The sequence below is a fragment of the Hemibagrus wyckioides genome, linkage group LG11 (genome assembly GCF_019097595.1).
Source record: "Hemibagrus wyckioides isolate EC202008001 linkage group LG11, SWU_Hwy_1.0, whole genome shotgun sequence".
Classification (NCBI taxonomy): domain Eukaryota; kingdom Metazoa; phylum Chordata; class Actinopteri; order Siluriformes; family Bagridae; genus Hemibagrus; species Hemibagrus wyckioides.
In genome coordinates, this window is record NC_080720.1 from 3,590,852 (window position 1) to 3,615,752 (window position 24,901).

At 40.4% G+C, this 24,901-nt stretch overlaps 4 protein-coding genes across 4 annotated transcripts in view; 3 read left to right on the plus strand and 1 right to left on the minus strand.

Moving 5' to 3' along the window:
• zgc:152986 (uncharacterized protein LOC101884054 homolog) overlaps nucleotides 1–3,846 on the minus strand; it is a 6,490-nt gene extending 2,644 nt beyond the window's left edge. The window contains exon 1 of the mRNA XM_058402503.1: nucleotides 3,793–3,846. The gene's annotated coding sequence lies outside the window, so the exon portion shown is untranslated. The remainder of the gene's footprint in view (nucleotides 1–3,792) is intronic.
• Nucleotides 3,847–3,860: 14 nt separating this feature from the next.
• On the plus strand, nucleotides 3,861–13,132 carry crbn (cereblon). Its single transcript, XM_058402500.1, has 11 exons — nucleotides 3,861–4,020; nucleotides 4,909–5,027; nucleotides 6,290–6,492; nucleotides 7,373–7,531; nucleotides 8,229–8,382; nucleotides 8,565–8,627; nucleotides 9,094–9,178; nucleotides 9,600–9,715; nucleotides 10,219–10,283; nucleotides 10,653–10,784; nucleotides 12,156–13,132. Exons 1-11 carry the CDS (start codon nucleotides 3,945–3,947, stop codon nucleotides 12,331–12,333), a joined length of 1,350 nt encoding a protein of 449 aa, XP_058258483.1. The 5' UTR covers nucleotides 3,861–3,944; the 3' UTR covers nucleotides 12,334–13,132.
• Nucleotides 13,133–14,106: 974 nt separating this feature from the next.
• Nucleotides 14,107–16,606, plus strand: vhl (von Hippel-Lindau tumor suppressor). Its single transcript, XM_058402502.1, has 3 exons — nucleotides 14,107–14,508; nucleotides 15,239–15,361; nucleotides 15,449–16,606. Exons 1-3 carry the CDS (start codon nucleotides 14,304–14,306, stop codon nucleotides 15,640–15,642), a joined length of 522 nt encoding a protein of 173 aa, XP_058258485.1. The 5' UTR covers nucleotides 14,107–14,303; the 3' UTR covers nucleotides 15,643–16,606.
• A 253-nt stretch (nucleotides 16,607–16,859) lies between these two features.
• ccdc174 (coiled-coil domain containing 174) lies at nucleotides 16,860–24,507 on the plus strand. The gene is made up of 11 exons (XM_058402499.1): nucleotides 16,860–17,019; nucleotides 19,633–19,737; nucleotides 19,822–19,922; nucleotides 20,032–20,090; nucleotides 20,180–20,324; nucleotides 21,740–21,835; nucleotides 21,920–22,056; nucleotides 22,543–22,637; nucleotides 22,870–23,002; nucleotides 23,097–23,264; nucleotides 23,443–24,507. Exons 1-11 carry the CDS (start codon nucleotides 16,978–16,980, stop codon nucleotides 23,766–23,768), a joined length of 1,407 nt encoding a protein of 468 aa, XP_058258482.1. The 5' UTR covers nucleotides 16,860–16,977; the 3' UTR covers nucleotides 23,769–24,507.
• The last annotated feature ends 394 nt before the right edge of the window (nucleotides 24,508–24,901 follow it).

A 24,901-nucleotide genomic window follows, 5' to 3' on the forward strand; every position in this document is an offset into this window, starting at 1 on the left:
AAGAAGGAAAGAAAAGAAACAGGAAGGAAAGGAAGAAAGAAAGAAAGACAGACAGAAAAGAAGGAAAGAAAGGAAACAGGAAGGAAAGAAAGAAAGAAAGAAAGAAAGAAAGAAAGAGAAAGAAAGAAAGAAAAGACAGGAAAGAAAGAAAGTCAGACAGGAAAGAAAAGAAACAGGAAGGAAGGAAAAAGAAAGAAAGAAAGAAAGAAAGAAAGAAAGAAAAAGAAAGAAAGAAAGAAAGAAAAGACAGACAGGAAAGAAAGAAAGAAAGAAAAGAAACAGGAAGGAAGGAAGGAAAGAAAGAAAAGAAACAGGAAGGAAGGAAGGAAAGAAAGAAAGAAAGAAAGAAAGAAAGAAAGACAGGAAAGAAGGAAAGAAAAGAAACAGGAAGGAAAGAAAGAAAGAAAGAAAGAAAGAAAGAAAGAAAGAAAGAAAGAAAGAAAGAAAGAAAGAAAGAAAGAAAGAAAAGACAGGAAAGAAAGAAAGACAGACAGGAAAGAAAAGAAACAGGAAGGAAGGAAAAAGAAATAACGAAAGAAAGAAAGAAAGAAAGAAAGAAAGAAAGAAAGAAAGAAAGAAAAGAAACAGGAAGGAAGGAAGGAAAGAAAGAAAAGAAACAGGAAGGAAGGAAGGAAAGAAAGAAAGAAAGAAAGAAAGAAAGAAAGAAAGAAAGAAAGAAAGAAAGAAAGAAGACAGGAAAGAAAGAAAGACAGACAGGAAAGAAGGAAAGAAAAGAAACAGGAAGGAAGGAAGGAAGGAAAGAAAGAAAGAAAGAAAGAAAGAAAGAAAGAAAGAAAGAAAGAAAGAAAGAAAGAAAGAAAGAAAAGACAGACAGATTGAAAGAAAGAAAAGACAGACAGGAAAGAAAGAAAAGACAGACAGGAAAGAAAGAAAAGACAGACAGGAAAGAAAGAAAGACAGACAGGAAAGAAGGAAAGAAGGAAAGAAAAGAAACAGGAAGGAAAGAAAGAAAGAAAGAAAGAAAGAAAGAAAGAAAGAAAGAAAGAAAGAAAGAAAGAAAGAAAGAAAGAAAAGACAGACAGGAAAGAAGGAAAGAAAAGAAACAGGAAGGAAGGAAGGAAGGAAGGAAGGAAAGAAAGAAAGAAAGAAAGAAAGAAAGAAAGAAAAGAAACAGGAAGGAAGGAAGGAAAGAAAGAAAGAAAGAAAGAAAGAAAGAAAGAAAGAAAGAAAGAAAGAAAGAAAGAAAGAAAGAAAGAAAGAAAAGACAGACAGACAGGAAAGAAGGAAAGAAAAGAAACAGGAAGGAAGGAAGGAAGGAAAGAAAGAAAGAAAGAAAGAAAGAAAGAAAGAAAGAAAGAAAGAAAGAAAGAAAGAAAGAAAGAAAAGACAGACAGGAAAGAAAGAAAGACAGACAGGAAAGAAGGAAAGAAGGAAAGAAAAGAAACAGGAAGGAAGGAAGGAAGGAAGGAAGGAAGGAAGGAAAGACAGGAAAGAAGGAAAGAAAAGAAACAGGAAAGAAAGAAAGAAAGAAAGAAAGAAAGAAAGAAAGAAAGAAAGAAAGAAAGAAAGAAAGAAAGAAAGAAAGAAAGAAAGAAAGAAAAGACAGACAGGAAAGAAAGAAAGACAGACAGGAAAGAAGGAAAGAAAAGAAACAGGAAGGAAGGAAGGAAGGAAGGAAGGAAGGAAAGAAAGAAAGAAAGAAAGAAAGAAAGAAAGAAAGAAAGAAAGAAAGAAACAAAGAAAGAAAGGAAGAAAAGAAGGAAAGGAAAGAAACAGGAAGGAAGGAAAGAAAGAAAGAAAGAAAGAAAGAAAGAAAGAAAGAAAGAAAGAAAGAAAGAAAGAAAGAAAGAGACAGGAAAGAAGGAAAGAAAAGAAACAGGAAGGAAGGAAGGAAGGAAAGAAAGAAAGAAAGAAAGAAAGAAAGAAAGAAAGAAAGAAAGAAAGAAAGAAAAGACAGACAGGAAAGAAAGAAAGACAGACAGGAAAGAAGGAAAGAAGGAAAGAAAAGAAACAGGAAGGAAGGAAGGAAGGAAGGAAGGAAAGACAGGAAAGAAGGAAAGAAAAGAAACAGGAAAGAAAGAAAGAAAGAAAGAAAGAAAGAAAGAAAGAAAGAAAGAAAGAAAGAAAGAAAGAAAGAAAGAAAGAAAGAAGGAAAGAAAAACAGGAAGGAAGGAAGGAAAGAAAGAAGAAAGAAAGAAAGAAAGAAAGAAAGAAAGAAAGAAAGAAAGAAAGAAAGAAAGAAAGAAAGAAAGAAAAGACAGACAGGAAAGAAAGAAAGACAGGAAAGCAAGCAAGAAAGAAAATAAATAAATTAAATTAAATTAAAATAAAAAAGGTCAACCACTGAGACCACTAAATAAATTTGTAAATTACCTCAGGATTTATGTTGTTGTGTTTTGTTGTTGTGTCTTGTTTTGTTGTGTGGTGTTATGTGTTGTTGTGTTGTGTGTTGTTTGTTGTTTTGTTGTTATGTGTTGTTTGTTGTTCTGTTGTTGTGTTGTTTGTTGTTTTGTTGTTGTTATGTGTTGTTGTGTGTTGTTTGTTGTTATGTGTTGTTGTGTGTTTGTTGTTTTGTTGTTGTTATGTGTTGTTGTGTGTTGTGTTGTTGTTATATGTTGTTTGTTGTTTTGTTGTGTTTGTTGTTATGTGTTATGTTTTGTTTGTTGTTATGTGTTGTTGTGTGTTGTTTTGTTGTGTTTGTTGTTGTTATGTGTTGTGTGTTGTTTTGTTGTGTTGTTATGTGTTGTTGTGTGTTGTTGTGTGTTGTTGTGTGGTGTTATGTGGTGTTTGTTGTTGTTATGTGTTGTTATTGTTATGTGTTGTTTGTTGTTTTGTTGTGTTGTTTGTTGTTGTTATGTGTTGTTGTTATGTGTTGTGTGTTGTGTGGTTGTTGTTGTTATGTGTTGTTGTGTGTTGTTTTGTTGTGTTATGTGTTGTTTGTTGTTATGTGTTGTTATGTGGTGTTATGTGTTGTTTGTTGTTGTTATGTGTTGTTGTTATTGTTATGTGTTTGTTGTTTTGTTGTGTTGTTTGTTGTTGTTATGTGTTGTTGTGTGTTGTTGTTATGTGTTGTTTTGTTGTGTTGTGTGGTGTTTGTTGTTGTGTGTTGTTGTGTGTTGTTATGTGGTGTTGTGTGGTGTTTGTTGTTGTTATGTGTTGTTGTGTGTTGTGTTGTTTGGTGTTGTTTTGTGGTGTTATGTGGTGTTATGTGGTGTTATGTGGTGTTGTGTGGTGTTGTGTGGTGTTTGTTGTTGTTATGTGTTGTTTGTTGTTTTGTTGTGTTGTTTGTTGTTGTTATGTGTTGTTATGTGTTGTTTGTTGTTTTGTTGTGTGTTGTTGTTATGTGTTGTGTGTATGTTGTGTTATCCTAAGCGAGTGTAAAATTAAGAAAGTAAATGATCAGTGAACAGACCTGGGATTTAGAGAGTTTTCCAGGTGAATGATTAAAGCAGAGAGAGAGAATCAGAGTCGGCCATTTTGTTTCACGACAAACTGTGACGCTTTAAATATTTCAATATTTTCCCCAAAAAAAAAAAAATATATATATATATATATTAATTTCACTGTGTCATAATTTATAAGAGGAGTCCTGGGTAATTAATATACATGTTTATGTTTAGTATTTATCCACATTTATTCTAAATTAACGGGAATATATTTGCAATAATTGTTTGTTTGTTGTTTATGTAGCATCAAAACAGTAAACAAAAAACTGTAGCTAAACAGCTATATCGAGTGATTCAAAGGTAAAAACACAAAATGCTTTAAGAAATATTACTAAGGTGAAAATTTTAATTAAAAAAAAGTTAAAAGATGATATTTTTTTTTTACCTTTTTCACGTGCTGTGCTGAGGTGAGCTGAGGTGTAGTTCCTCCTCCGGACAGCAGAGGGCGCGTTGATTTTCTCCGCTTCTCCTCCGTGACTGCGTCCAGCCTTGCTGCTCGTGTTTCGGGGTTAGTAATCATGGTGTAAACACACGGCCATGGCTGATGAGAGAGAAGGAGCTGACAACAACAACATTAACGACGACATGGGGAACCAGCTGCAGCTCTTACCGGGTGAGTGTCTCATCTCAGTGCGCTTAAAAATGCAAGAGCAGCAGCTGACAAGGCTTCCGCTGTGAAACGCCACCATTTCGGCGCTGCGCAGACTTTTCACAGGCCACGGAGACTTGACTAGAGTTAACCCTGAATTCAAGCAGAATTAACCCGGGATTAACCCGGGATTTCAGACATTACAGTCTTGATATGAGCCCTAGAAACTAAACGACAACAACAACATCATGATCAAAACCTAAGTGAAAATGAAAGGGCTCTAACTACACAGGGATGGATTCGAAACTTCTAGTTCAGTTTATTCTAATACAAGCACAGAGTATTACTTATTTATTTTTTTATTTGTTCTGAGCTCGAACACTACGCTGGTCCTCTTTTTATTATTAATTAAAATAACGAAACATCAGAACAGCCAATCAGCATCGGAGTCTGGGTTGATTGACGCTGCCTTTGATGAAACCACGCCCCTTTTCCTTCCACCTCACATTGGACCTCACTTGGAAGACGGCCAGAAGAATGGCAGATAGATAGATAGATAGATAGATAGATAGATAGATAGATAGACTTTATTGATCTTGTTATGTCACAGCAGACACATATATAGAAGAGGAAAGCAATAAAACGTGTGTGTGAAAACTGACCGTGGATAATATAAATGTTTATGTAATATACACTATATACATATACACTATATACACTATCCGAATATTTGGAGCACCATACAGATACAGAAAGTCGACATGATGGTAAGGCTCTGTAAGCTAAAGCAATCTGAGGCACAGAAACAGCAGAAACGATCACACAATCCTTCTTTTAACAGAAGTGACTAAGCAGTAATTTCAATAAAAAACAAAAGCCCTGTGTCACTAAGCTCCTCTGTGTGCTCTGCAGGAAATGAAGAGGAGGAGGAGGAGGAGGAAGACGACATGGAGACAGAGGACCGGGACAGCGAGGGAGCGGAAAAGCCGAGCATCATCAACTTCGACCCCAGCCTGCCCACTTCACACGCTGTGAGATCATCATCATCATCATCATCATCATCACTACACACACCCAGTCTAATTCTAATACACGGTGTTAGACTGTTAACTGCACTATGAGAACATTTCTGATGAAATACTCGTGATGTATTTAGTGATTCTGGTGCTAAAATGATGGCAGGTGATGTCAGATCTGTGATAAACACAAAGGATATTGGTCAGGATTTACAGTTAGCTTCCAAAAACAGGGAGCATCGTAATGAGAAGCCCATCACAGACAAAGTGCAGACAATGCTTCAGAAGCAAGACTCAAAGCCCCAGAATGCAACGCAGATACTCGGCTCGGCTAGTCAGAGGTCTACGAGATGATCTGTTTGAGCTTAAAGAAGAAGTTCACTTTCAGAACAAAGATGTACAAAAAATTTACTACTAATTTGCCAGAAAAGCTCAACTAGCACTAGCTCTGGGATGCGCGTCCGCGGCGCTACATGCTACGTAATCACGTCAGAAGGTCACGTGTAACGTAGGCGGAACTACAGACCCACTTCGGAGCGCTCCTCCTGCTCCACACTTGTAAACACTGGGTCTGTAGCTCCGCCTGCGTCACGCGTGACCTTCCCATGTGATTACGTAGTGCCGTGGACACGCATCCCAGAGCTAGCGCTAGACGAGCTTTTGAGGTTAAAAAGTATACAGTTTATTAATTTTCTAAGAAAATGACAGATGCTATGGCTTGATAAGAGCTTTCTTCTTCGGCTTGGATGGAGGTTTAGAGCTGCATTTAAACTGCATTTTGGAAGGTCAGACTCGCGGCCACCATTGAAGTCCACTACATGGAGAAAAATCCTGAAATGTTCTCCTCAAAAAGCATCATTTCTTTACGACTGAAGAAAGAAAGATGTGAACATCTTGGATGACGAGGGGGTGAGGAGATGATCTGTAAATTTTTGTTCTGAAAGTGAATATCTCTTTAAATGTACAGATGAGAGAGCTGGAGAGAATGAAAGACTAAAGCGCCGCTGCATCACATCACTCTGTTTAGGTCGAGATGAAGCACATGGAGAATCCCAATGTGAAACTATCCGCAGGTGAATTGCATCGTGGGTAACGTAGGAAAGTGACGATGGATCAGATGGGAAAAGTGAAAACAATGTGATCCCCATGTTACTGATTCCTGTGATATTCTTGAAGGAAGTACATCATACACTGAACACGAGTAGCAGGCGCACACTGATGACATCACACAGCAAGGTTCCGTTATTCTGATCCTCCTTGTTGTGCGTTTGTGTTAGTACCTGGGTTCAGACATGGAGGAGTTCCACGGGCGCACTCTTCATGATGACGACAGCGTGCAGAATCTCCCCGTCCTTCCTCACGCCGCACTCATCCTCATCCCGGGGCAGACGCTGCCGCTGCAGCTCTTCAGACCGCAGGAGGTCAGCATGTTCCGCACCCTGGTCAGTCAGGACCGCACCTTCGCCGTGCTCGCACACAGGTAAGAACTACGGCTGGGCTTTCACTTATCCTTCATCTGTCTGTCTGTCTGTCTATTCAGTCTTCCTTCTATCTGTCTGTCTGTCTGTCTATCTGTTTATCTGTCTATCCATCCATTTATCTATCTATCTATCTATCTATCTATCTATCTATCTATCTATCTATCTATCTATCTATCTATCTATCTATCTATCTATCTATCTATCTATCTATCTATCTATCTATCTGTATGTCTAGCTGTATGTCTAGCTGTCTATCTATCTATCTATCTATCTATCTATCTATCTATCTATCTATCTATCTATCATCCGTCCATGCATCTAAGCATCTATCCATTTATCCATCCATCTATGAATTCTATGAATGAATTCTATTCATATTCTATCTTTCCATACATACATCTGTCCATCTATCCACCTGTTTAACCATCCAACCATTCAGCCGTCTGTCTATTCCTCTACCAATTTAACTATCCATCCATCATTATGTCATTATGTCGTCTGTCTGTCTGTCCAGGTATCTAAGCATCCATCCATCTACTCATTCTATTCATATTAACTGCTTGCTGCACTGCTTTTTGTGCAGATAATCAGCGGAGCATCTCACTCAACACACACACTGTTACCATAGCAACAGTCTCACTAGTTCTAGCTAGTATTAGCTAACTAATTCACCTGGCTTGCTCTCCTGGTTAGATTTAGAAGGTTGGTGTAACGCAGACGGTGCAAATAACCTGGAAAAATAATGGTGCAAGCGGTCACCTCAGCCGTCAGCCTCACTTCAGTGTGAATTCGGTATGCGTCCAGCACTGGTCAGGTCAATCTCCTGTGAATAATGACAAGAAACATCACAACCCACACTAACGCTTCACTTCCCCATAGTCCGGATGTGGGCGGAGGCGAGCTGCAGGCGGAGTTCGGGACGACAGCCGAGATCTACGCCTTCCGCGAAGAGCAGGAGTACGGCATCGAGACGGTGAAAATCAAAGCTATTGGACGGCAGCGCTTCAAAGTGCACGACATTCGCACACAGGCAGACGGGTGAGGCTTTAACCAGCTCTCTCTCTCCATTTATATATATATATATATATATATATATACACACACTACCAGTCAAAAGTTTGGACACACCTTCTAATCCCATGGTCTTTCCTGATGTTTATTTCTTTCTACATTGTAAAACAATGCTGAAGGCGGCCGAAATCCACAATAATGTCCTTTGAACAGTTGATATTGAGATATGTCTGCTACTGATGCTCTGTAAAGCCTTCATAACGCCTCTAATCTGAGGTGCTGTTAATTGGTGATTTCTGAGGCTGGTCACTCTAAATGAACTTCTCCTCTGCAGCAGAGGTCAGTTTTGGTCTTGCTTTACTGGGAGGGTCTTCATGTGAGACAGTTTCATCATGGTGCTTGATGGGTTTTGCAAATGCACTTGACAATACTGTCCTTGTAAGAACTATTCCAGAACACCTGACCTTCGTGTCTTAAAATAACAACTGACTGTTTTTTGTTGTCGTTACATATGGATTACTGAAGTCCATGTGTGTTATTTCATAGTTTTGAAATCTCCAGGATTGTTCTAGAATGTAGAAAATAAATCCCTAAACAAAAAACACTGAATTAGAGGGTGTGTCCAAACTTTTGACTGGTAGTGTGTATCGGACGCAGACGGGTGAAGCAGATTAAACTCCAGGATGGAATCGCTCACGCGTTATTAACCGGGTTTTGATTTCAGGATTCGTCAGGCAAAGGTGCAGATTTTGCCCGAAAGGATTTTGCTGGACCCTTTGAGTGCGCTGCAGCTCACATCCCGCTTAAACAGACGTGTTCCAGATGCCAGAGCCACGCCAGTGCAGAGCCAAGCACAACGCTGCCACGCCTACAGACGGGTAATGAACATCTGGTACATGATTAATGCATAAAGGAGGAAACCACAGCTGTGTTCTAATCTTATACAAAAACAACACTCTCTTTCCATTCTACTCTCTCTCTATCACTTTCTCTCTCTCTCTCTCTCTCTTTTTATCACTTTCTCTCTCTCTCTCTCTCTCTCTCTGTCTCTCTCTCTTAGAGAAAGTTGTATCCTGCAAGTATGACCCCATGGCCTTCCTGGGTTTATGCCCTGTATGACTCGGTGAGTATTTATTTGCAAACACACACACACGCATATGACTACACAGATCTTGTGATTCAGGAGCTCACTGATTACATACATCGCAGAACAGAGAATTCCTCCAAAATAGTTGTTTGAGAGCAAATGCAAAGAACATTGGAGAGTGTTTTCCACCACTGGCTGTCCACTACATCCAGGATGACCAGATGATATCCCAGGCTCTTACTGAAAGAGAAACCCTGAAGGTTTATAGTCTGACATCATTGAATTGAACTGAGTAAAGGTCCCATAACCACCAACTGACACAAACTCCATTCTCTTCTAAATGAATACACTCCAAAGTATTAGGCCAGAGCGCAGAACCCAAAACACACACACGTGAACCATGTTTACTGCTATAGAGCTGCTACTGTAGAGCAAGGCATGCAGCGGGGGAGCAGTTTCAGGAGTTCTGTAAACTGTGTGTGTGTGTGTGTGTGTCATACAGGACACTTTAATGAACAGAGTTAAGAAGCAGCTCCACGAATGGGACGAGAACCTCAAAGACGAATCGCTGCCTGCTAATGCTATAGGTACACGCTTCCACACACTCGTAAATTACAACAAACCCATCAGAGAGCCTGTGGAATAGAATTGTAATTGAACTGTAATAGAATTGTCAACTCTAATCCTGTATATGTTGGTAGACACTAAAATAACTATATTTTTATCTCCTGATATTTATAGACTTGACTCTAGGCGTGTAAATGTTAATGTTAGCGTAGCACACGCTATGTGTGCAACAGGCACCTAGGGTTTGCACTGAAAACACGCCATATGTCGAATATTTGCCAAAAAAGAGTCTAGAGTATTTTTGACCAACCTGGCAACCCATCAACCTTACTTCTTACTGCTTATCATTCTTACAGAATTGGATTAACATTTGTGGTTGTTGTTGTGGATTATGCCCCGCCTTTACCTTGTGTGTGTGTGTGTGTGTGTGTGTGTGTGTAGATTTCTCCTACAGGGTGGCAGCATGTTTGCCGATAGACGATGCTCTCAGACTGCAGCTGCTGAGGATCGGTAGTGCGATTCAGAGACTCCGCTGTGAGCTGGACATCATGGACAGGGTGTGTGTGTGTGCGAGAGAGAGAGAGAGAAGCCTAACCTACAGATTTGTGTGTGTCTGTGTATGTGTATGTGTGTGTGTGTGTGTCAGTCACTCAGTCAGTCAGAGTGTTTGTGTATTTCATACAGTGTGTGTGTGTGTGTGTGTATTTGTGTCAGTCAGGGACTGTGTGTCAGTCAGAGTGTGTGTGTATTTTTGTGCCAGTAAGAGATTGTGTGTCAGTCTGTCAGAGAGAGACAGTGTGTGTGTCTGTCAGTCAGTCAGTCAGAGTGTGTGTGTATTTCATACAGTGTGTATGTATTTGTGTGTCAGTCAGGCACTGTGTGTGTCAGTCTGTCAGAGAGAGAGTGTGTGTGTGTGTGTATCTGTGTGTGTGTGTATGTGTCAGTCAGAGAGAGTGTGTGTGGGTGAGTCAGTATTTTGATGGTGCTGTGTGTGTGTGTGTGTGTGTGTGTGAGAGAGAGTCAGTATTTTAATGGCCCTGTGTGTGTGTCTCCGCTGCAGTGCACGTCTCTGTGCTGTAAACGATGCCAGGACACCGAGATCACGACCAAGAACGAGATCTTCAGGTGAGACAATTCAAATCCCACTTCCTAGTTGGAAACGGTAACTGCAGCAGAGTTAGCGACGACGTCAGCGAAGGACACTTAATTTCAGACTTAAGATTCAAAAAAAAGGAGTTTTATGGAGAACGTCCAGATGGAGATGAGCGCGCTAGCTGATGCACCATAAAGTGATCTCCAAGGTCTAGTGATCTTCAGGATCTTAGTGATCTTCAGGATCTAGCAATCTTCAGGATCTTAGTGATCCTCAGGATCTAGCGATCTCCAGGGTCTAGCGATCTTCAGGATCTACTGATCTTGTTTGTTGTTATTATAAAGACACAGTGTTTAATGTCTCTGCTTTGGTATGTATGATTTCTCTCTCTCTCTGTGCAGTCTGTCTCTGTGTGGTCCGATGGCAGCTTATGTGAATCCTCACGGGTATGTCCATGAGACTCTGACCGTCTACAAGGCCAGCAACCTGAACCTGAGCGGCAGACCCTCCACACTGCACAGCTGGTTCCCGGGGTGAGCATGTCGAGGTTACAACTCAGTTAGAATGAAAACTTTCATTTATACTTCTACAAGAACATTTCAGTCAGTACTCACTGAGACTCTTTCACGCAGATTAGTGAGATCGGTCGTTTACTTTTGTTTTTCCCTCCACTGCTTGATATATGAAATAAATAAAAAAGCAAGAAAATAAAATAAGATCAGTGAGCAGCGTGGATCGGCCAATCAGATTTTAGATCTGTTTAATAACGATCATTTTATCATGCAGTCCTGCTGGAGGGTATGTCTGTGAAAGTGAAGGAACAAACTAGAGAACGAACGAATGAAGGGAGGAAGGAAGGGATGAACAAAGGATGAATGAATGACATTTCAGGCATTAGGCAGACACACTTATCCAGAGCAACTTACAAATTTTATCTCATTTTATACAATTGAGGGTTAAGGGCCTTGCTCAGGGGCCCAGCAGTGGCAGCGTGGTGGACCTGGGACTTGAACTCATAACCTTCAGATCAGTCCAACACCTTAACCACTAACCTACCACATCACATTTCACCACAGTGACGTCACTCTGGATAAGGGAATCTGCCATAAATGTAATGTAATGAATGAATAGATGGATGAATGAACAATGGATGGATGAATGAATGAATGGACTAAGGAGGAATGAACAAGAGAGAATGAATGAATGAATGAACAATGAATGAATGCATGTTTTAAGGATGAATGAATGTACAAAAACAAAGAATGAATGAATGAATGAATGAACTAAGGATGAATGGATGGATGAGTGAATGGACTACGGATGAATGAATATGTGAATAAACAAAGGATCAATGAATCAACGAATGAGTGGACTTAGGATGAATGAACATGATCGAATGAATGGATGAATGAATGGATGAATGAATGTCCTAAGGATGAATGAACAAGAACGGATAAATGGATAAATGAATGTTCTAAGGATGTTGAACGAGAGTGAACAAGAACAAAGGATGAATGAATGAATGAACAAAAACAAAGGATGAATAAATTAATGAACAAAAACAAAGGATGAATAAATGAATGAACAAAGGATGAATAAATGAACAATGGATGAATGAATGAATGAATGAATGAATGAATGGACTGATATTAAGGAATGAATAAACAAAGAAATTATCTAATAAATAAATAAATTTTTACCAATGACTAAATTAATGGATGAAAGAATAAACAAATGAATGAACCTCTGAATAAACGAATGAAATAACTAATGACTGAGTGAAGGAATGATGAAACTAAGCTACGAATATAATTTTAAAAAATGTGTATGAATTAAAGAATAAATGAACGTATCTGTTGAATGAAATGTTGAAAACTGTGTGTGTGTGTGTGTGTGTGTTGCAGGTACGCCTGGACCATCGCACAGTGCCGGACCTGCGGTTCTCACATGGGCTGGAAGTTCTCCGCCGTGAAAAAGGATCTGAGTCCTCAGCGATTCTGGGGTCTGACTCGCTCAGCGCTCTTACCCACAATCCCTCACAGCGAGGAGGGTGTGGAAGGCTCACGTCTGCTCTGCCTGTGAACTTAGCGCTGCACAATATGCACAGAGAAAATCACATCACATCACCCGTCCTCCATCACACACCACACTCCGAGCGACTGACCGAGGGGCAGGACGGAGATATTAAAAAGAAAACCCTGTGGACGATGAAGGAGGAACAAGTGGACGAAGGAGAGAGAAAGGAAATGACCCTGGCACTGAGAGAGTTTATTACAATCAGGACGTCACACAGCAGCATATTAATCATCAAATTCTGTCTTGTTGATATAAATGATCTGTAAAAGGGGGGCTTTTGTGTGATGATCCCTTACTGGCCAAAGCAGGACGGCGCTGTGTGTGTATATATGTGTGTGTATAGATGTGTCAGGTGTGGTACCGTGTGCCGCTCTGACTGTAATTAGAAATGGACAAAAAAGAAAGATTGTATTGTTGACGAATCATGTGAGAGAAACGACATACGAGTATCTGCTGTATTTTTCTATTTTTCGCATTATCTGGGTTTTTTCTTCCCGTCTCGTTCGACAGTGACGATGTTCATGGACGTGTGCGTGCTTTAAACACTGACGCCATTCTGTTAAGACGTGTGTGTGTGTATAGAAAGATCTGTGTACTTCGGGTTATCGAGGACTCATTCATTTAAAGCGCATACACACACTTCACACACACACACACACACACACTTCACACACACTCTGTACAGCTTGTGCATATTTCATCAGTCTCACGTCATGTAGTGCCGCTCACTGGCGTGTTTACAACCGTAATATTCCCAGAATTCCTGCTGATCAGTACTAAATACGCTAATAAAATCTGGAATGTGTATTTGTATTAGGAGTGTTTAATAATAATGTTGTTAAGTATGTTTTTATTGGGTGGTCTCGCAAGGGTCCATGATTCGATCCAGAAATGTGTGTGTGTGTGTGTGTGATGATCCCTGAAGTTCCTCCAAATTCCTGAAAACATGCAGGTAAATGGTCTGGTTAAAAGTGCTTGAAGTTGTGTGTGTGTGGTGCATTAGCAGCAGAGATCCAGATCTCAAGATTACAGAACCAAAAGTCCAGGAGATGGAGTGGGACCTGATCCTGATTCTGCTCATGGGTCCCAGTTAAAGGGGTCAGGGTTGTAGAAGGTATTTTACCCGCTGGACTCCAGCCCTACACCGGTTACTTTTGGTTTCTGCAATGAAGACTATGACCTTGACCAGGATAGTGTGCTTCTAATGAATTAATAAATTATTTAAATATACAAAAAAAAAAAAGTACACTATGTTGCCAAAAGTTTTGGGACACCCCTCCAAATCATTGAGTTCAGGTGTTGTTTTTCAGGGGTTGGACTCGGCCCCTTAGTTCCAGTGAAAGGAACTCTTAATGCTTCAGCTTCATACCAAGACATTTTGGACAATTTCATGCTCTTTGTGGGAACAGTTTGGGGATGACCCCTTCCTGTTCCAACATGACTGCACACCAGTGACCAAAGCAAGATCCATAAAGACATGGATGAGTGAGTTTGGTGTGGAGGAACTTGACTGGCCTGCACAGAGTCCTGACCTCAACCCCATAGAACACCTTTGGGATGAATTAGAGAGGAGACTGCGAGCCAGACCTTCTCGTCCAACATCAGTGCCTGACCTCACAGATGCACTTCTAGAGGAATGGTCAAAAATTCCCATAAACACACTCCTAAACCTTGTGGAAAGCCTTCCCAGAAGAGTTGAAGCTGTTAAGGGCGAGACGTCACAGTTTTGACCTGGCTCTCAGTCTCCACCACTAGGGGGAGATGCTGCGACTTTCCTCTTCTTCTGGCCTGTTTTTGGGGTTGATGACGCAATCAAAACAAAACTCCAGAGAGTCACGTACCGGACGTAGGTTTGGAAACTAAACTCTTTGTTGTTTTGTATCGTTTTGTTTTGTTTTGTTTTAGCTCGATAGTTTAGACACACAGAAGCTATTTCCCAGCGCCACCACCCGGGGAGCAGCTCGGTTCTGTCCGCCATGCCTCAGCCTCCGAAGCCCGGGGAGAGACAGCAGCAGCAGCTTCCTCTGGTCCGGTCTCTGGACAGTCGACGCCAGGTTCACGTGCTATTCTGTAACCGCAGTCCACGCACCGTCCAGCTGCTCTGGATTAATTACCAGGGACAACCGCAGTCTTACGGCCAGCTGAAGCCGCAGACTGGGAAGAGGATAAACACTTTTGAAGGTCTGTCCTTCATCATCATCATCATCATCAGCTTCTTCTTCATTCGTCCAGGAAAAGTCTGCTAAACGTTCGACCTGCTATTTACAACAAATAATCTTTAAGATATGTAGGACATCATCCAAAACTAAGGATTAAGTCTTCCTTCTCTTTACAGCACACGTTTATAATCCCGCTCGGATAACTGACTGATCTATGAATATTCATGAATATGTACGTTAGACACGCCCACGTGCCAAAAGTGTGCTTCAGTAGATCAAACTTTATCTGTATCTAAACTTATTTTTGATGCACCTTTTGATCTGCTATTTTTTAACACATAATCTTTAATATATGTAGAACATCATGCAAAGCCTTCTCTTTACAGCAAAACCCGTTTGGAAAACGGACTGGTCAATGAATATGCAAATTTGAAACGCCCACAAATCACCGCTGTCATGTTTGCGTCCTCATTTTCTCAGTGATTTATTGAACTTATCCGAATATATCATCATCATCATCATCATCATCACCACAACCACACGTCTTTACGCATACTTTGTGATCATTGTTTTATTGTGTTTAAACTGAAGCATTGATTCACCCCACGCCTTGTGAGGAGGTGTGCAAAAATGTTCTCTGTAATAAACTAATCCTATCCGAATAGGGCTTTGGTTTAATAATGAAGGTATTAAAATGAAAATGAGTTAAAAGATGGTTGAAGATGACGACTGTGTTTGTGTATTTCTGACAGGACACCCGTGGATGTTTCGTGATGCTGAGACTGATGACCCGATGTTGGTGAATAATAAGGAGATGTATTTGCCCAGCGCACTGGAAAACGGACAAGTCTCTGTGGTCAACATCACACTACCGGGTAACTATCATCACGCTCAGAGTGCATGGCTTCTCTTATAAGCTCACAGTTCCGTATATGACGTTTCTGTGTGTGTGTGTGTGCTAGTGTATTCCCTGAGGGAGCGTTGTCTGCAGGTGGTGAGGAAGCTAGTGTGCATGGAAGACTTCTCCAGGTTAGAAATCGCTCAGACTCTTCAGGAAGATCTCGCTCACAAGCCCAACATCCAGTCGGACCTGCGGCGCATCAACCAGAAAGTTGAACAGAGACTACTGCAGAACAGAGAGGCTCAAAACACCTGAACCTCTCTTCACAACATCACATCTCCTCTCTCTCTTTATTAGTACTCTTCTCAATTAAATGATTTTTCTTATGATTATTATTATTATTATTATTATTACAAAAAACCCTCAGGACAGATGTTCAGCCTCAAGAATCTCTAGCATGGATACTGCAAATCTGTTTGTTTAGCTGGGTAGAGGACTTTAGATGTGCTCTCACTGCAGGAACCTTTTTCAGGAACCCATGAACTTTGTTTTGCTGGAAAAAGGAAAAGCGTGTCAGAGTCTTCCTCTAGTAAAAGTAGAATCCAGAAATGTACTTGAGGGAAGTATCTATATTTAAACTTTAAAAGGGGCAATAGTCGATTTTTTTTTGCCTGCGGTCAGGCAGTTTGAAGACACTCTACAGGCCACTAAAATGCTTCAACTTTTAAGATTTTCTATCTACAAAATACAGCTTGCAGGCTGGTTTACTACTCCTTATACTGTGCTTATAAATGATAAGAAATAATAAGTATTTGTTCGCAATGTGTGTGAAAATGTGTGATGTACAAAATGTACAGTTGTGTTGCAGCAGTAACAGTACAAAGTGCCTGTGGGCGGAGCTTCCCGGAAATGGGTGGGGAATGCGGGAGGGAGCACAAGGAGAAAAAAAATCATTATTATTATTATTATTGTTATATATTTTTTTTTAAGTGAAAACATATCAAATGCACCTTTAAAGAATTACAAAGGACACAGAGCAGCGTCAGGAAAACCAAAAATCTAAGTAACTCATTTGAACACTTTGGGGAAAAAATGACTTTGTTACACTACAGTGGTTTTCTTAAACACATCTACTGTATAGCTTCGATTTAGAAATGTTTCTGAAAGCTGATGGAGGATATTTTGGTACAAAACCGAATCTTGTCTTTTTAAAAGTCTTCATTTAGCTATGTTTTGTAATAATCTATAAATATATAAATAAATAAAAGGTTGGCTGTGATTTTTTATTTATTTATTTATTTATTTATTACATTTTTATTTTTATTATTCATTTATTTATTTATTTTCCTGGAAAACAGTTTTTAAAATGTTGACTCAGATTCTGAATCAAAGTTTTGTTGATTCCTCATTCATTATTTATGTCACTGACAACAAAGGAAGGAAGGAAGGAAGAAATGAGAAGAGTGAAAGAAAGGAAGAAGAGTGAAAGAAAGAAAATAAGAGAAGACTTTTATTATTTAAAATACTAAACCAGGCACCGCGCCGGTAGATGGCACGTGCACTTTCTTCCAAGTCATAAGTTTCCAAAATGGCGTCGTGTTTGTGAAGCTTCATGATCCGTAACCTGTGCTACCATTAAATAAACCTAAGATGGATAAGAAGAAAAAACAATATAATGTCACAGCTTCGTCGGTGAGGTTTCAATCCTGTCTTCATTTCATTTGTTTTTTATTCCTAGCTGCAGGAATTTGTCCATTTAACACTAAAGCTTTGAGTCCATTAGCTAGTTGCTAAAAGTGACTAGGTGCTGTATGTGTTTTCTGAGTAAAAGTGAATAAATGATTAAAACTTTAATTCTCCCAGAGTGACACTGAAACATGGTGTACTTTAATCCCACTGTCGATTTCATTAAACCGTTCTGGGTTGAAATACATTCATGTATACTGAATGAATACGTGTTACCAGTGTCTGTATGTTTACTGACGGACCCTTATATTATACTACACATATATTTATACATGATGCGTATATATGTATGTTTTATTCATCAGCTGGTTTATTCGAAACTAGAAAGAAAGAAGGGGGTACGGAAGAAAGAAAGAAATAATTGCTCTCCAATCAATCAATCAAGGAAGGAAGGAAGGAAGGGAGAGAGAGAGAGAGAGAGAGAGAGAGAAAGACAGAAAGGAAGGAAGGAAGAGAGAAAGAAGGGAGTAATGAAGCAAGAAGAAAGAAAGACAGAAAGAAATGGAGGTAGAAGGGAGGAAGCAAGAAGAAAGGATGGAAGGAAGGAAGAAAGGAAGAGGGAAAGGAAGGAAGAAAGAACAAAAGAAAGCAAGAAAGGCAGAAAGAGAGAATGGAACGAAGGAAGAGAGAAAGAAGGGAGGAAGGAAGGAAGCAGGAAGAAAGGATGGAAGGAAGGAAGAAAGGAAGAGGGAAAAAGACAGTAAGAAAGAAGGAAGAGAGAAAGGATGGAAGAAAGAACAGAAGGAAGCAAGAAGAAAGGATGGAAAGAAGGAAGAAAGGAAGAGGGAAAGAAGGGAGTAAGGAAGCAGAAAGAGAGAAAAAGACAGTAAGAAAGAAGGAAGAGAGAAAGGAAGGAAGAAAGAACAAAAGCAAGGAAGGAAGGAAGGAAGCAAGAAGAAAGGATGGAAGGAAGAAAGGAAGAGGGAAAGAAGGGAGTAAGGAAGCAGAAAGAAAGAAAGAGAGAAAAAGACAGTAAGAAAGAAGGAAGAGAGAAAGGATGGAAGAAAGAACAAAAGAAAGCAAGGGAGGAAGGAAGAGGTAAAGAAGGGAGTAAGGAAGCAGAAAGAGAAAGAAAGAAAAAGACAGTAAGAAAGAAGGAAGAGAGAAAGGAAGGAAGAAAGAACAAAAGAAAGCAAGAAAGGCAGAAAGAGAGAATGGAACGAAGGAAGAGAGAAAGAAGGGAGGAAGGAAGGAAGCAAGAAGAAAGGAAGCAGAAAGAGAAAGAAAAAGACAGTAAGAAAGAGAGGATGGAAGGAAGAAAGAAGGAAGAGAGAAAGGAAGGAAGAAAGAACAAAAGCAAGGAAGGAAGGAAACAAGAAGAAAGGATGGAAGAAAGGAAGAGGGAAAGAAGGGAGTAAGGAAGCAGAAAGAGAGAAAAAGACAGTAAGAAAGAAGGAAGAGAGAAAGGATGGAAGAAAGAACAAAAGAAAGCAAGGAAGGAAGGAAGAGGGAAAGAAGGGAGTAAAGAAAGAGAAAGAAAGAAAGAAAAAGACAGTAAGAAAGAAGGAAGAGAGAAAGGAAGGAAGAAAGAACAAAAGCAAGGAAGGAAGGAAGGAAGCAAGAAGAAAGGATGGAAGGAAGAAAGGAAGAGGGAAAGAAGGGAGTAAGGAAGCAGAAAGAAAGAAAGAGAGAAAAAGACAGTAAGAAAGAAGGAAGAGAGAAAGGAAGGAAGAAAGAACAAAAGGAAGGAAGGAAACAAGAAGAAAGGATGGAAGAAAGGAAGAGGGAAAGAAGGGAGTAAGGAAGCAGAAAGAGAGAAAAAGACAGTAAGAAAGAAGGAAGAGAGAAAGGATGGAAGAAAGAACAAAAGAAAGCAAGGAAGGAAGAGGGAAAGAAGGGAGTAAGGAAACAGAAAGAAAGAAAGAAAAAGACAGTAAGAAAGAAGGAAGAGAGAAAGGAAGGAAGAAAGAACAAAAGAAAGTAAGAAAGGCAGAAAGAGAATGGAACGAAGGAAGAGAGAAAGAAGGGAGGAAGGAAGGAAGCAGGAAGAAAGGATGGAAGGAAGGAAGAAAGGAAGAGGGAAAGAAGGGAGGAAGGAAGCAGAAAGAGAAAGAAAAAGACAGTAAGAAAGAGAGGATGGAAAGAAGGAAGAAAGAACAAAAGAAAGGAAGAAAGAGAGAATGGAACGAAGGAAGCGAGAATGAAGGAAGGAAGGAAGGAAGGAAGAGAGAATGAAGGGAGTAAAGAAGAAAGAGAAAGAAGGAAGGATTGATGAAAGAAAGAAAGAAAGAAAGAAAGAAAGAAAGAAAGAAAGAAAGAAAGAAAGGAGTGTGAAACTATGAGGGCCCAGTGAAAGAAAGGAGTAAGGAAGCAAGAATAAAGGAAGGAGGGAAGAGAGAATGAAGGGAGTAAGGAAGCAAGAAGAAAGAAAGAAAAGATGGAAGGAAGGATGGATGGATGAAAGACAGAGAAAGACAGAAAGAAAGCAGTGAGAAACCATGAGGGACCGGTGTTACCACTGTCTGAATATTTATTAACGGTCCCTTATATTAAACCTCACATATATTTATACATGATTCACACACACACATATATATATATATATATTTTCTTCCTCAGCTGGTGGATTTGAAAGCAGAGCTTTACAGGAAGCAGGAAGTGTTCAAGCAGGAGAAACTTACTCAGGATTCAGGCTCTACCTCCAGATCTCACAACCACACAAAGGTAAACAAGCAGAGATTTAAAACACGAGAGCTAAAATGTGCCGGTTTTATGATGTGTTGCTTTTTATTTATTATTTGTGTGTAGAAGCCCAGTGTATGGAGTAAACAGAACCAAGGCGTGGCCGCACGTGCTCAGAAGGATGTCGAGAAAACGGCAGAGGAGGAGCAAAACTTGGACAAATCGAGGTGATTTAAAGAGACGCGACCAAGCATCTTAAAAAGTTTTATTCCTCTTACACCACGCCATTTTCCAGTGATTTCATTCTTCTTATTCTCTTTGCTTGCATTCGTTCAGGCAGAAGCTGGAGGAGAAAGCACGCCTCTACGAACAGATGACTAAAGGGGATTTTCCAGGTCCCAACATTCCGTGTTTGGGAATTTATGGTCTGTGAGGATTTTGTATTTTTAATTGTGTAGTAACGTGATTCTGTTTTTTGGTGCAGACGAGGAGACGGAAAGTCTGTACCTGGTGGATTTCACACAGAAGATAATCGAGCAGAAGAGAGCGACTGGAAGTGGAGACAGAGATGGAGAAGGATCAGACCTGCATGTTCCCATCCCACCTCCACAGAGCACTGATGAGGAATGGTACAGCCTGAGACCTGCATCATTTCATTATTTATTTATTTATAAAAAGGGGAATTAAAGAAGATGAAGTGTGATTTCTGTCTCTCTCTGTCCCTCTCTCCTTTCCTGTCTGTCTCTCTGTCTATCCACATGTATCTGTCTGTCTGCTTGCTGGTCTGTGTATCTCTCTTACTCTCTCTCTCTCTCTCTCTCTTTTCCTTTCTGTCTTTCTGTCTATCCACACGTATCTCTGTCTGTCTCCTTGCTGGTCTGTGTATCTCTCTCTCTCTCTCTCTCTCTCTCTCTCTCTCTTTCTTTCTCTCTCTCTTTTCCTGTCTGTCTCTCTGTCTGTCTCCTTGCTGGTCTGTGTATCTCTCTCTCTCTCTCTCTCTCTTTCTCTTTTTCTGTCTGTCTCTCTGTCTATTCATATGTATCTCTGTCTGTCTCCTTGCTGGTCTGTGTATCTCTCTCTCTCTCTCTCTCTCTCTCTCTCTCTCTCTCTTTCTTTCTCTCTCTCTCTCTTTTCCTGTCTGTCTCTCTGTCTGTCTCCTTGCTGGTCTGTGTATCTCTCTCTCTCTCTCTCTCTCTCTCTCTCTCTCTCTCTCTCTCTCTCTCTCTCTCTTTCTTTCTCTCTCTCTTTTCCTGTCTGTCTCTCTGTCTGTCTCCTTGCTGGTCTGTGTATCTCTCTCTCTCTCTCTCTTTTCCTTTCTGTCTCTCTGTCTATCCACACATATCTCTGTCTTTCTCCTTGCTGGTCTGTGTATCTCTCTCTCTCTTTCTTTCTCTCTCTCTTTTCCTGTCTGTCTCTCTGTCTATTCATATGTATCTCTGTCTGTCTCCTTGCTGGTCTGTGTATCTCTCTCTCTCTCTCTCTCTCTTTCTTTCTCTCTCTCTTTTCCTGTCTGTCTCTCTGTCTGTCTCCTTGCTGGTCTGTGTATCTCTCTCTCTCTCTCTCTTTCTCTTTTCCTGTCTGTCTCTCTGTCTATTCATATGTATCTCTGTCAGTCTCCTTGCTGGTCTGTGTATCTCTCTCTCTCTCTCTCTCTCTCTCTCTCTCTCTCTTTCTCTCTTTCTCTTTTCCTGTCTGTCTCTCTGTCTATTCACATGTATCTCTGTCAGTCTCCTTGCTGGTCTGTGTATCTCTGTCTCTGTTTTCCTGTCTGTCTCTCTCTGTCTCTATCCTTCACCCTTTTGTCTGTCTACCAGTCTGTCTGCTTCTCTTGTGTTTCTCTATCTCCATCTTTTTTTATATTTTATATGATTATCAATCTGTCTGACTCTCTCTCCTTCTCGCTTTTTCTCTCTAGCTGTTTTTCTGTGAATCTCTCTGTCTGTCTTTTGATCTGTCTGTCTCTGTCTTTCTCTATATCTCTGTCTTTATCCTTCTTTATGACGGTCCATTAATATCTCTCTCTCTCTCTCTCTCTGTCTCTCAGGGTGGACTATGTTGATGCCCTTGGACGATCAAGGAAGTGTTTAAGAAAAGATTTACCCCAGTTTCAGAAAATGGACCAAGATTTACAGGGCAAAAGGTACATGACCATATAATATCATATGTCATTTATCATATGCCGTTCACACCATGTATAACTGTGTGTGTGTGTGAGTGTGTGTAGAGTGGTCGGAGCTGATAGGACATTGTTGTCTGAAGACATGAGGCGAGAGATGCAGAGAGAGCAGTGGGAGCGGGAGGAAGAGGAGCAGATGAAGAGACCCGTAGGACCCATTCACTACGAGAACATCCGAGATCAAGGTGAGGGGTGGAGCCTGGGCTGCTGACCTCACCTCCATGTTGATTATATTCCTCTGACACCACAGCATTGTACAAACTATCACTATCTGTCACAATTTTCATCATATTATTTTCTTACACGTTTGTAATACGTTTGAGTAAAGAGCTGCTTTGGAAGTGTTACTATGGAAACAGTAAGGTGATAAAACAAGAGCTTTGACCAATCAGATGTGAGAATTCCACAACATTGTGATATTTACTAAAATCTTGAACTAATCAAGAAAATGGAGATCATTTTTATGTCGGTTGTTGCCTGTAAATTAAGCATGAGGATGGATTTAACACTAGCCACCAAAATCTTAAAACACTCTCTATACTGACCGTGACTGGACAAAACCACAAAGGAGCCGAAACTCATAACTAGTGACAGGGTTTGTGCAGTAGAATCTGTCTCTCATTAATACCAGTGTATTATGGTGTGTGTGTGTGTGTGTGTGTGTGTTTCAGAGGCCAGAGAGCTGGGTGTTGGCTATTTCGCTTTTTCTCAGGATGAAGAGCAGCGCAAAAAGCAGCAGGAAACGCTGGATATGTTGAGATCCCAGGTGAGAAAGACACGCTTGATGAACTGCTCAGCTCTCATTACTGTGACTTTGCTAATTATTGTAATTTAGCACCAGGAATAATGATTTAGAAGTCAGAACTTAGAAACCACAGCGGTGATGGGTTTCGGGTGTTTAAGGACTTTTTTTTCAATAGCGTAGCTCCTCAGTGTTTCAGTTCACTGTTATGTCCCATCAGAGTCTGATATCTGATATGTTTCTGACCTCTCTGTAGACTGCAGAGCAGCGCACAAAGCGTGAGCATCTGAAGGAGAAGCGGAAAGCCATGCTCGAGGCCCGACTGGCTAAAGTGAAAATGAGGAAGATGAAGAAAAGCAAACTGGAGCCTGGAGCTGAGGAGGAAGAAGGTACTTCTGTGTTTTATGGTATATCATCAGCGTAAGAAATGCCGTACTAAGAGAAAGAAATTTGTCTGAATAACACTTTGCTGATTATTTGAAGCTCCTGCGCCTGACGGAGCTGTTAAAGAGGACAAGGACGATCCTGAACTCCTGATCGGACCTCCGGCTCCTCCTGAAGCCGCCACCAAAAAGGTGGAGGTTGAGATTCAAGAGAGAAAAGACTCGAAGCCAGGAGTGCCGTATGTCAGAGAGTGGGACAGAGGAAAAGGTAACAAGGGCATGCTAATGCGTATAATGTGATTTATCCTCTCTGATTAGAGAAGGCTTCCTGATTGATTTATTTATTTATTTATTCTAAATTATATTATGAATCTCTCTCTACATAATCAGTGACTCAATCTGGTTCATAATCATCTTCTGCACTTGTCTCTGCTTTCTCCATACAGAGTTCACCTGGGGTCAGTGGACGACTCAGAGACGGGAGGAGAGGGATTCGGAGTTTGCCCCGCCCTCTTCATACTTCGGAGACGAGAGACGAGTCGGTCAAGGCAAGGTTACGAAAGAAGGGCGGGGCAAATCGAAGCCCGCTTTCAAATGGTCTGAGGAGCACAGGGGATCAGATCCGGACGAAACGGAAAGACAGACTCACAGCACGCACACATCTTTCACAAACCAGGCCTCGTTCTCACAGCCTCAGCAAACAACACATGCACCGTCTGCGCAGACACACGATCTGGACGCTCTTTTATCCTTCTACAAAAACTCTGTTTAAGCTTTAAACCCAGTCGAGTTTCATTTCTTCAAGTCACATTTAGTCAACTCCACCTTTGTAAAAAATTAGGAGAAAGACTGAATGAATAGTTTTCATTCTATTTTAGCAGATCTCTACAAGTTCAGATGTTCTTAGACTTGGACCTCACTTGTCAGGTTAAAATATAAATAAGCAGCTTAACTAATGTGTTTATGATCATTTTGGAGTCCAGAATGTCTGAATAAAAAACATCTCTTTGATTTTACATGTTTATTACTAAAGACAAGTTAAGAGATCTTCAAACCCTCTTGCTTCAGTGTTTCCTCCTAAGCCATGCTCGAAGTGTCCGGTTCCTCCCACGGTTCCTCTTGTGTCATTTTCAGTGGTGTTTGTTCTTGTGATTTGTTCATTATGGATCTAAATCCATATCTGTATTCCTCTAAAGCTACTTTACGACAATGTGGGTTATTTGTTATACAAAGAAAATGAATCAAAGGTCTTTGGATCGAGGATCCGTGTACAAGCTGTGTAGAGTGAGTAATAGAATGTCGTCATAAGTACATGCAGCAGAAATGATATTTCTGGGCTAAATAACTGCTACAGGGTGAGAAGCGTGCTCTAGGAAAAAATAGAAACTGAATGAACAAATAAATGGAGCAGGACATGAATATGAACATTGGTGATGATTAGTAACAAACCACAAACCTACTGCATTAACATAGTGACCTTAATTTGAAATAAATAAATGAGCTAACATTGACCTTTGACTCCATGAACATGGTGTGTGTGAGAGAGAGAGAGAGAGAGAGAGACACATGTCAGTACTTTGTCCATAGTTTACAAGGAGCACCTGACATGTAGGAGGTAGTCACTCAGTAGTTATGGTTAATGTGTGTGTGTGTGAGAGAGAGTGAGTGAGGTTTGTCTCATGCAATTCATTTTTAAAATGAGTAAACACACACTTTGTATTTTCTCTCTCTCTTTCTCACACACACACACACCCATACAAAGCCATAACAATAATTTAACTCTTATTTAAAATCCCCAGGATCAACTGCAGGCTTCACACATGCTGATCATGAGACTGTTGTAACCTTTGACTCACAGGATATCCTGCTTTCCAAAAGTTGTGCATGCAGGCAGATTTTATGAGT

What these genes read in the sequence shown, in the direction of transcription:
- vhl (XM_058402502.1), top strand. Translation starts at nt 14,304, where the DNA reads ATGCCTCAGCCTCCGAAGCCCGGGGAGAGACAGCAGCAGCAGCTTCCT. An exon ending in GAGGATAAACACTTTTGAAG is followed by an intron (nt 14,509 to 15,238) that starts GTCTGTCCTTCA and finishes TATTTCTGACAG; the next exon opens with GACACCCGTGGATGTTTCGT. An exon ending in GGTCAACATCACACTACCGG is followed by an intron (nt 15,362 to 15,448) that starts GTAACTATCATC and finishes TGTGTGTGCTAG; the next exon opens with TGTATTCCCTGAGGGAGCGT.
- crbn (XM_058402500.1), top strand. Translation starts at nt 3,945, where the DNA reads ATGGCTGATGAGAGAGAAGGAGCTGACAACAACAACATTAACGACGAC. An exon ending in TTCGCCGTGCTCGCACACAG is followed by an intron (nt 6,493 to 7,372) that starts GTAAGAACTACG and finishes ACTTCCCCATAG; the next exon opens with TCCGGATGTGGGCGGAGGCG. An exon ending in AGCTGGACATCATGGACAGG is followed by an intron (nt 9,716 to 10,218) that starts GTGTGTGTGTGT and finishes TCTCCGCTGCAG; the next exon opens with TGCACGTCTCTGTGCTGTAA.
- ccdc174 (XM_058402499.1), top strand. Translation starts at nt 16,978, where the DNA reads ATGGATAAGAAGAAAAAACAATATAATGTCACAGCTTCGTCG. An exon ending in CAAGATTTACAGGGCAAAAG is followed by an intron (nt 21,836 to 21,919) that starts GTACATGACCAT and finishes GAGTGTGTGTAG; the next exon opens with AGTGGTCGGAGCTGATAGGA. An exon ending in TGGATATGTTGAGATCCCAG is followed by an intron (nt 22,638 to 22,869) that starts GTGAGAAAGACA and finishes ACCTCTCTGTAG; the next exon opens with ACTGCAGAGCAGCGCACAAA.